This window comes from Ochotona curzoniae, unplaced genomic scaffold (genome assembly GCF_017591425.1).
Source record: "Ochotona curzoniae isolate NIBS_2020 unplaced genomic scaffold, NIBS_Ocur_1.0 scaffold_4701, whole genome shotgun sequence".
NCBI lineage: Eukaryota > Metazoa > Chordata > Mammalia > Lagomorpha > Ochotonidae > Ochotona > Ochotona curzoniae.
Genome location: NW_024467122.1, coordinates 83,577,728 through 83,588,917, shown reverse-complemented (window position 1 = coordinate 83,588,917; position 11,190 = coordinate 83,577,728). Strand labels below are relative to the sequence as shown.

The 11,190-nt window shown below is 42.4% G+C and overlaps 1 protein-coding gene across 1 annotated transcript in view; it reads right to left on the bottom strand.

Annotated features, from left to right (window-relative positions):
• Positions 1-519: 519 nt before the first annotated feature.
• Positions 520-11,190, bottom strand: part of ARIH1 (ariadne RBR E3 ubiquitin protein ligase 1) — an 80,988-nt gene continuing 70,317 nt past the window's right edge. The window contains exons 12-14 of the mRNA XM_040969548.1: positions 7,411-7,671; positions 4,393-4,505; positions 520-3,648 (exon numbers count right to left, since the gene is read on the bottom strand). Of these exons, the coding sequence (XP_040825482.1) occupies positions 3,564-3,648; positions 4,393-4,505; positions 7,411-7,671 (459 nt within the window). The 3' untranslated portion in view covers positions 520-3,563. The remainder of the gene's footprint in view (positions 3,649-4,392; positions 4,506-7,410; positions 7,672-11,190) is intronic.

The following is an 11,190-nucleotide window of genomic DNA, read 5'->3' as shown; positions in this document are numbered from 1 at the left end:
TACTTCACTGCAGATGGGTCAAAAGTGCTTGAAGACGAACCCTAGGTCTAAACTAAACTGTTGTAAAATGCCAGACCTGCCTAGAATATTGGTAATAAATACCTTCAACTTTGGGACCTGCTTTAAAATGGCGCCTTCCCTTAAGTTTCATCGGGAAATATCGACTTGCTAATGGGCTGGGTGGAAATAATGCCATGTAGTTTTAAAAAGAATGACTTTATCTTAAAACCCTGATATTCAAATATCTGAGTAACTAGTATATATCCCTGTCGCAATACGGTGATCCAAAGTCAATATTCAAGACATGGAAATGAAGACGCTCCCAGATGTTCTGAAGGGTTTGTTAACCAGTTAAGTACTGGGGAGGGATGATCTTGTTTGCAGTTCCCTGTAGAGGAGATTCCCATCTTGACACTTGCTAGTGAACAGGAATGGTGATTAAGGCACGTAATCATGCAAGCAGCTGCTAGCCCCCACACATCTCTCTCTTTAACTCTAAAAATAAACATAAATAACTAATGGAATAACAAAATAAAAGTTTATTTTATTAGAATTAGGAATGTTCTTTCCCTGTGGGCAACCTGAACAGTCCAGTTACAATGAAAATCTAAGAACAGTTATTTCCACAGCACAGGGTGCTCTATGCACAAAATTACAGGGTTAGGAGCATTTAATCAATTTACCAATCTGATTGTCTCACCAACCCACCCCAGCCCATCCCCCAAGTGCTCTATACTGAGATTTGTAGCTATTAAGAATCTGTTACATTAAGTTCTTTTCTCTTGCCAACTAAGTATCAATTCCTAACCATGGTTGAACCATGCAGCACACTGCCAATTTCACCATTTCAATACAAACCAGTCAGTCTTCTGCCTATGTGTGTAAATATACACATGTGCATTTAAAGGTATTTATTTAAACATACAGCAAACACGATCCTAATTGCAGCAAATTACACAAAAATTTAGACTCAGATGATAATAAAAGCTACTCCTTCTTGCCACTGTGGTTTGTGCCCTGAGCTTTGGATGAAAATTTTAACCATTGCAGGTCCATTTGCTGCTCAATGAAGTGTTCAAGGAAGCATGCACCTTTCCAAAGACAACCTAACTGACCTCAAGAAGACCGGGAGACTCTGGCGCTCATTGTGCAACGGAGGAAGCAGCCCTTCCCTCACCTTCTGTTGTCTTGCCCTGGGACAGCTAACAAGATCAACTAGCTCTGGGAATTCTGTCCCAACACAGACTTCTGGAAGCAGAAAGGGCCAGTTCACCTCAATCCATGTGAACGCAGGGACAGACACATGCACCAGGCAGTCCCCTCCTCAGGCTAAGCAGCACACACACTGTCTTTGGATACTTGTTGGGGGAGGGGTGTCAAGAGGGTTTAATGACACTCAAACCTGGATACCGTAAAGTTAACTTTGAAAAAACACCACACATACAACAAAACAATTGAGGGAGCTACATATTACCTATAGCAACACTGGCTGCTTCTCAAAGTCACCAGGGGAAATCAACTTACTAAAGAAAAATAAACAAACAAACAAAATACTCCTTAGTTTTGGTGACTCTTAAGATTGTTGCAGTCAATGTGAATAAAAATAAAGTGAGTTGGATGATGGGAGTGGCAAGGGCTGAGTAAAGGAAGAAGCAGACACTGAAATCCAATGTGCACCTGAGGTGGCTGGGGAATGGGGTAGGATGCTTGGGAAGCAGGGCCTCAGGCGACAAGTGGATTAAGGAAGCAGCATAACACACTCAGCAAACATTCACTGATTGTTGATGGGAAAACAACAGTTGCAAGTACATCTCATGTAACAACCTTTTCTAAAAGGAAAAGTAGGGTTGACTCAGCAAAGCCTAACTTAGGCAAAAGGCCAGAGGAAAGTGAAGTTACTTCCCAATGGAGTAATTAGATGGACAGTGCAAGAGCAGACAGAGCTGCCTCGCAAATGGGAAACATTCCCTAGGCACGAGACAGTTAAAGGAAGACAAAGAGGCTTCTTCAGACCTCTTGATCTGGTTGCCTAGTTCACTCTGCACTTCTGTACAAAATTGACAGATTGAGGGATGCTGACCTGTTGAAAAAATACAAGGCCAGAATAGCCCAAACACGTAATACAGCTAATAAAACCACCACCATCCTTTACTTTTAACATAGCTCTGAAGTAGAAATAGCATAAAAACGGACATCACAGCTAAAATGCATTATTAACTCTCCTATAAATGCCGTGATTTCTATCTAAATGCACTAGATGGGAATTTATGATGTTCTAGAGGGATCTGCTTCAAACAGAACCCACAGCAGCACACACAAGCAATCTCAGAATCCGCCATTTTAAATTCACAATCTGAAACTAAGTGAATGGGTATTTATTAAAGTTAAAGCAAAAACATTCTTTTTGATGCCTTAAGTAGGACGGGTGAAAGAAACACAACTGAAATCTTAAAAGGCTCAAAGCAGCAACAAAGGGAAAACCAAAAAGAAAAAAGAAACTTTGAATGCTTCCTCTGGATGTGAAAGGGTGCTTGGGCAGCCTTCGGCCATGTGCAGGACATGGGCACCAGGACAAGGGAGAAGCAGGAGGCCATCGGGGATTAGGGTGGGGACAGGATCACGTGACAACTGCAGCCCTTGGTGGCCACAGCATGGAGTCCGAAGCGGCACCCCCATCCCTGCGATCAAGAGCTGGGAACTCAAGGCAGGGGCTGAAACAGCAACTAGGAGGGCCAAGCAACCAGGAAGGGGGTGGCTAACACTCTGAATCTTCAGAGTGACAATCAGTACACTTTCCATCCCAAACCCAATCCCAGGAAGATAAACAAACTGAAAAAGAAAATGCACAGCAAATAGACATAATCTTGAAGATTTTTAAAGAATAAATATTTTTGTAATTGAACATTATGCAAACACGTGCCACGCTTGCTTTGTCCATGCATATGCGCTATATACAATTTTGAAAAATACTGTGTTGTCCTCTTGTTTTTAAAAGTCATATACAAAGTATTTTTGTTTTTGTTTAATCCTCTTGCTGCCTACCCTCTTTCCTGTCCTAAGAATTTGCTTCACAAGGAGTATATCATTCACTCACGACCTCAAGCATGAGAGAATCAGTCTGTGTGTGTGGGCGCATTGTGTTGTGTAGGGTAGGAGAGGGAAGAAGGCCTTTACCAAAGTACAACAAAATGGCTGGTTTGGGCATGAAAAGCAGTGTCAAGGAGCTGTTCGTAATTTTTAAGTGTACTACACTCAGGAAAAAGAAAAATAAACAAGGAGTCGGCTTTGAGAATGAAGCTACGTTACAAGTTAAAGTTGGAGGGCTTTTAGTGTGTGTCACACTTTGTTGGCGGCCTAGAATACTGTTGTACAATGGTTTATCTACCTTTTTTTATTACAATATAATTTACTTAAACTTTCCGTTAACAAAACAGAATTCTGGTGCTATAGACCAGTGGTGTCAGAATAGGCTTAGTGCCTCCTTGTTTGTGTTTGTTTTGTTTTAATTGCATGAGCACTCTAGATGGTAAAGTTTTCAGAGTTCATTTTATGCGGGGCCACTCTCAGTCCTCAATGTACTCCCACAGATCTTTCTCATAGCCTTCATGCACATGCTGCAGCAAAACCCTCCGGCGACTCTCGCAGTATCTGGAACCAAAGAGAAAAAACACAAGAATGAGACACACAGACAGGGAGAGAATATGGCATTTTCCTTTTCTTTTTAACTAAGGTAAAGCTACAGTTCATCCAGACTTGGAACCCAGCACGCATGCCCAACAGGCACACTTCCAGGTCAACACACAGATATCTATCAAACTGCTTCCTATACAAAGAGGGAACCTCTTGCAAGCCATGATTCATTTAAGAGACTTAATATGGTAGAATACTGATCTTGAGAAATCACGATCCAATCTTACAGGGCCACATATAAGCAACCACCTACAGAAAGAAGTAACTTCATTATCTATTTATTCATCTAAGTTTTGCAAATTTTCAACCTCTCCTACAACTATTAAAAAAAAAAAACACTAGGATTTGTAAGGAAGAAAACTTCAGGGGAAGCAATTTCAGGTTGAGAAATCAAACATGAATCTAGAGCTTAGCAGGTGGTATTATTTCAAGCGTCATGTATTTCTATCTCAAAACAAATCGTTCCTGAGAGATGAAACAAGAGTAAGAAATTTACTTTACAGTTGTAACACAAGGATTTCCAAGCAGAGATTAATATCCTGTTCTCAAACATTTCCCCAATGGTCACTTTCTGTCAGCCAGTAGATAAGGACTGAACTTTCTCTCCTACTGCTGGCCAGGTCACAACCAGATTCAGTATCACCCAATCTCATTTCTAAGGCATTCTAGCCGAAGCTCAACAGATACTTAGGAAAATCATACCTGTACTTATCTTGTACTTTCTGCTTTATATCCTGCAGAGAATCTTGGGAAATATCTCGTTCGAGGTAGCCCGAGAGCACCTCTGTGGCATTCTCTAGATCTGCTTGGTTATTCTGCAAGAAGAATTACACCATAAAAATGCTGGCTATATAAAACACCAGCTGGCAAGTGCCAGGACAGGGTAGGTGCAAGATTTGTGTCTGGCAACATGCCTGGGAGGGGAACTATGGGCATTTTCCTCCTAGGTTGTACCAATCAACAGTGACACACGAGCCAGGATTGGGGAGGAAAAGGTTGGACAGATCAGCAGCACCTGCCAGTATGCATGAAGTGACAGGTACGGCTAGGCTAGGCTGCAACATAGGTTGGCATGGGCATCAATTGGGCTGGCGGCAGGCCCGCTGAAGATTACTGAATAACCCTGGCATGCAAGGGACCACGTCTGTGGAGGGCAGGCTGGGCTGCAGCATTTACAGGTTTGTGAGTAACGGGGCTGGGTCACAACTAACTAGACAGCTGCATCAACCTGTATGTGCCTTGGCTGGTGCAGGGGACAGACTGGACCTGACCCTGCACCGGCTGATGCACACAACAGTCAAGTCTGAGGTCATCCCAGGTGAAGTTTCTTGGGGAACTCCCCAACGAGGATGCTGGGATCAGACCCCAGACACACGTAAAATCACAGGATGCGTGGCCAGCCTTGGAGAGCAAGTATCAGCCTTGGGCCTCCTCGGTTGGTGATGCCTGTGCAGTGTCATGAGGGACAGGACAGCTAGCTCATCTAGGCCAGCAGGGGATACTGACTGCCTCGTCAGAGGATGGAAAGCACACAGGTTAGACAATTCTCCCAGCTAAGCTTTGCAACATGCTCCCAAGTTGGTAGATGCACTAAGATGCACTTTGTCAACCATTAGACCTTGAAAAGATTTTCCTAGCTGCGGTGCACAAAGCCAATGGTGTCTCAAAACTATCAAAAACACTCAAGTAACACACTCGGAGCATTCTTCCTGCATTGGGGTCTAAGGCTAATCCAGTGACTGTCCCTCATTCCCAGGTGCTCACCTGCCCTATCCTAACCAGAAGACCACATGGTCATGCATTCAACAACACACGTAAAAAATATTAAAAAGAGAGCCCAGCATGGTGAATTAGAGGCTGGAGTCCTCGCTTTAGGCCTGCTGGAATCCCATATGAGTGCCAGTTCTGGTCCAGGCGGCCCTGCTTACCATCGGGTTCCCTGCCTGTGGCCTGAGAAGGCGGTCAAGGACGGCCCAGGGCCTTTGGGCCTGCACTCATGTGCGAAACTGGAAGGAGTTGTGAGCTCCTGGCTTCACATTAGCACGTGTCCGGCCACTGCAATCACTTGAGGAGTGAATCATTGGACAGAGGATCTCTCTCTCTCTTTCCCTCTGTATATATCTGACTTTGCAATAAAGATAAATAAATATTTAAAAATACATTAAAGAGAAAATACAAAATTATTTTAACAACTGCTGGCTATAAAATTAATACTTCTAATGTGATAGTTCAATTGGGCAATCCTTCACCTCTAAGCACCAACTTCCCATAAGGGCGCTGGTTTGCATGCCAGGTACTCCAATTCCTATCCAAGTCCCTCTTATGGCTTGGGAAAGCACAGGGGATAGCCCAAGGCCTTGGGACTCTGCACCCACATGAGAGACACAAGAGAAGTTCCTTGTTTCAGATTGGCTCAGCTCCAGCAATTGCGGTCACTTGCAGCGTGAGCCAATGGAAAAAAGATCTTTATCTCTCTCTCTGTAAATCTTTTTAATAAAAATAAAACGAATCTTAGACACACATAACCCTTCTTTTGGTCATTGTTTATCCACTAATATTAGCCTCCCATACCAGATATTAATTCTGTTTCAATAAAGAGAAGTTGCTCTCCTAACAGATGAGTTCACTGACCCAAAGCTCACAATTAGTGGAGCCGGGGAGGAGACAATGTCAAGAGTCAAGAACATGGCCCAGCATGGTAGTCCAGTAGCTAAGGCCCTTGCCTCGTAGCTGACGGGATTCCATATGGTACCGGCTTATATTCCAGCTGCTACATTTCCCTTCCAGCTCCCTGCTTCTGCCCTGGGAAAGCAGTTGAGGACGGCCCAAAGCCTTAGGACCCTATACCTGTGTGGGAGACCTGGAAGAGGTCCCGGATTCCTGCCTTCAGATCAACTCAGCTCCAGCTATTGTGGTCACTTGGGGAGTGAACCAATGGATGGAAAATCTATCTCTCCTTCTCTCTGCAAATCTGATTTTGCAATAAAAATAAGAAAAAGTCAAGAACAATGGGCTGGCAATGTGGTAACAGTATTCTAAGGGTGCTGGTTCCTTTCTCAACTGCTCTACTTGCAATCCAGTTCCCTGCTGATGTGCCTGAGGAAGTAGCAGACAACGGTCCAAATATCAGGCCCCTTCTTCCTCATGAGAGAGAAACTCTGGGCAAGCCCTAGCTTCTGGGAGCAAACCAATGGATGGACAATTTCTCTCCCGGCCTTTCTTCTCCCTCTGTAACTCTGCCTTTCACATAACAGTAACAACAACAACAACAACCACCACAACAACAGTAATAGGAGCTGAGAACTGAGTTCAGTTATTCTAATTATAGGATGTGGGTTTCTGAATACTCATACTCTTTGCCACCCTTACATAAACGCTGTTACTCAGGAACTTCATGTTGATTTCAGCCAATGTTATATCAGGTACCATATAAACAATGTACCTAGATCATTTTACTTAAATTTCCCAACATCTTCATTTTTAAATGCAGCAGAGGTGAAGTAAATTATTTCAAACCAGCTCAGCTAAAAGTGGTCAAGACTCCTATTTGAACTGTCTCTAGAAAATGCACATTTAATCACCAGCTGGTGAAATCATGGCAATTCAGACATTCAGATTGCTAGAAAACCCCATGCTCATACACATTTCATGACTAGGCAGGAGCTTTACAGACAGTCCTTCAACACAAGCTAGGGCTTCCCCACCCAGGAACTTCCTTACCTCAAAGATAATGGACTGGTTATTCTTTTTGAGGTAGAAGGCGAAGACGTAAGTGTACATGAGTGTGGCACGGCACTGGCAGAGGACATCCACGGCTTTCTTGAGGAACTGCACCTCAATCCACGACATATTGTGCTGCTGCATCTCCTCCATCTTCTGCTTCACCTGAGCATACAGTTTGTGCTCGAAGCGTAGACTCTGCATGTGGTTCATATAGCGATTACAGTAGAACAGATACCTCTGCAGGGCTGCCCTCGAGCGCTATCCCATTAAGAAGGAGAACGACCACACAATTAAAACATGCTTTTATAGGAAAATTGATCAAATAAATCACAATGGCTTTTTATTAAACAGGCAAAATATAACAAGTGTGGGTGTGACTGTATGCAAAAGGGAATGCCTGCACACTGTTGATAGGAATGTATATTAATACTGCCATTACAGAAAACTGTCCCAAGCAGCCTCAAAACCTAAACGAAACCACAAAAATGATTCGGTAATTCCTCTTCCAGGTATATGAAAAAAGAACTCTCAGGGACACTACATTTCTGTGTTGACTTAAGACCTAAAGCTCAGCATCCTGGAAGGCCGTTATGGGAAGAGCAAATGGAGTATTAGCAGGGCTTAAAACGGAAATCTTGTCTTAGGTAAAACAAGATTGAAGCTAGAGGACAGTGCGTTAAGCCATGACAAATAATATAAACTCTCACGTATCCGGAAGTTAAAAAAAAAAAAGTTGACCTCACACAAGTGGAGATGAGAACGATGGTTCCTGGAGGCTAGCAAGGAAATCAAAGGGAGTGGTTCATGACAGTACAATGACAGCATGAAGTTCTGAGATCTACTACATGGCAGGGCAAATATAATCACCACTATATTTACATTACTTCACAAAAACTAGAGGAGTACATTTCAATCATCTCACTAGGTGAGGGGAAGGACACTCTAGTAATCTTTCTTTAATCATCCCACATTATATGTAACTATTAAAATGCCACCTTATATTAAATATAAGATTAGATTTGTCTATTAAAAACAGCAATGAACAAGTTAACATATTTACTGATAAAAGTATATTTATTTAATGAACAGACAACTACTGCTACCTTTGTTGTTTAATACTGCTTTGAGCATCCTGTAACTGTACTTTCCAATACAGCAGCCAAGAGCCACATGTGGCTATTTAAATTTTTAGTAATTACCAAATAGAACAGTGGTGATAAAGAACATTTCCATCATCACAAGAAAGTTCTGCTGGATAGCATAGCTTTGTTTTACAGTGTGCAATAAATCTAAAACAGGCAAGAAGCAGAAATATTTTTAAGTAGAACAGAGGTCAGAACATATCATGTAACTGCTAGTATAATGCAATAGCAAATAATTGCTATACTGTTCGATCAGGTTTCTGGAATAAGCCACCAAGGAGTTGCAATCATGAAAAATCCCTAATACAGGTAATTCTATAGGACAAAATGCCCAGTATTCTCTAAAATTGGCACGGGGAAAAAGAAAAAGGGTATGAGGAATAGAAGAGACAGAAATCAAACCCAATGAATTTACAGACCTGTGTGCATCACAGTTTGATAAAACAAAACTTAAGGGATTATTAGAGTAATTTGAATGTTGGTAGTTGACACTAATAAAACACTGCTTTCATATGCATATTCATATAGGAGTAAGGGGTGAAGACATTTGAAAAATTGTTTAAATCATAGCTTGGGACACCCTGCCCCTTAGAATACTGCTTAATTCAACTCCTGGCTCCTCTGCTTCTGATCCTGCCTCCTGTCAATGACAGCAGATGACAGTTCAAATGTTTGAGTCCCTTCCACTCAGGTGGAAGATGGAGACTGAATTTCAAAAAGGGGGAATTGTAGAGAAAAAGAGATGGGGAGAGAGCGGTCCTCCATACACTGGTTCACTCCTCAAATGGAAACAACACAGGAAGCTGGGCCAGGCCAAAGCCAGGAGTTTCATCTGGGTTTCCAAACGGTACAGAGGCCCAAGCAACAAAGTCATCTTCTACTGATTTCCCAGGTGTATTAGCAGGGAGGTGGATCAAGATGGAGCACCAGAGACTCATGACAGTACATATATGGAATTCTGGTGTGTTGCAGGAAGCAGTTTAATCTGTCACATTAGAACACAAACTTTTTTTTTCTTTTTACAAGATTTATTTATTTAATTTGAGAGGCAGATTTTCAGAGAGGAGAGGCAGAGATATCTATTTTTCATCCGCCGGTTCACTCCTGAAATGGCCTCAATGGCTAGAGCTAGGCTAGTTCCAAGTGGGTACCCTGGAGTCTCCAAGATCTCCCACGTGGGTGCAGGGGCCCAAGCACTAGGCCATCCTCTGCTGCTTTCCTAGTCCATCAGCAGGCTGATTGACTGGCCTGTGGCACCTACCCTCAGCAGAACTCTTGATTCCTGGCTATAGCCTAGTCTAGTATTGGCTGCTACAGGCACTTTGGGAGTACAACAGCAGACGCAACGTCTACCTGGCTGCTTTCAAATCAATGAAAACTAAAAATTGAATAAATAGCTTTAAAGAAAGGAGAAAAAAAAAAAGAAAAGAAAAACCATTTCAGTCGACTTAGGGGGCCCACCAAAGTCCTGACTGCTTCACTTCCAACGCAGCTCCCTGCTGGTGGTCTGGGAAAGCAGCAGATGGCACAAGTCTTAGAGCCCCTGCACCCACATGGGAGACCCAGAGGAAACTCCTGACTCCCAGTTTCAGAGTGTCCTGGCTCTGGCCATTGCAGCCTTTTTTGGGAAGTGAACCAACAGATGAAAGATCTTTCTCCTTTTCCCAGGCCATTTATAATTCTTTTAAGTAATGTATCTTTTTGTTTTTTAAGGCCAGTTGTAAAAGAAACAAAGTACTAACAAGGAAACACTAAGATATCTGGTCTATATTTCTTTAGTAGTATCACAGTAGGAAAGTAATCCACATACTAATTCCCCCGTTGCATAAATCTCTACAGGCAATGAACTTGTAAGTACTCTTAGTTTTTCCAGGATCTGACTGGCAGAAAATGATTTAGAAGTACTTGTTAAATATAATCACTAAAGCCACAACTGATATTTGCAAGCCTGTAAAAGGCTCAAGACTGGAAAAAATATATATATAAACTACCATATTGAAATATATGAAGAGGACTTGATTTAGTTTCACCAACAACTCACAACTAACTCATATCATTACCGGAAGACAAACTTCATCAATCAAATACCACAGAATGGAACAGAAAACCAAAGTGATCTGAAGCTTAAACCCTTCCCCAACAGTGCTCACAACTTCAGCTGCTGCGCGTTTTTGCAACTAATGTTTACTTGGATCATCGTCACATCTATTCACTATTACGTCTACAGCTGACTCAACATTCTGCAACAGAGTCTGCCATGTCTGGATGTCTCAGAAAAAGCATGCTGCCTCCTGGTCTGGAAGAGCAGGAAGATCCACCACTGTCAACATCGTGGAATGAAATATTAAATCAATTCCTTTAGATGAGACAGACGCATCCGTCCAGGCAGTCAAAGTCCTACTAAGACTACAACTCCCAGGAAACAGTATGTCAGCTGCACAAAGGGGTAGGTAGGGCAAGGGAGAAAACACAGAAGGCCAGGCAGGCATGCAGTGACATGTTCTAATTTAGCAAGTATATAATTAAATAAATACAGTGATTTGAAACATGCCCGCGTTCACACAGTATCTGGAGCTTCTGGCTTACTCTGACAGAAACACTAACTAGAAAACAAATTCATTCATTCAGAATCTAA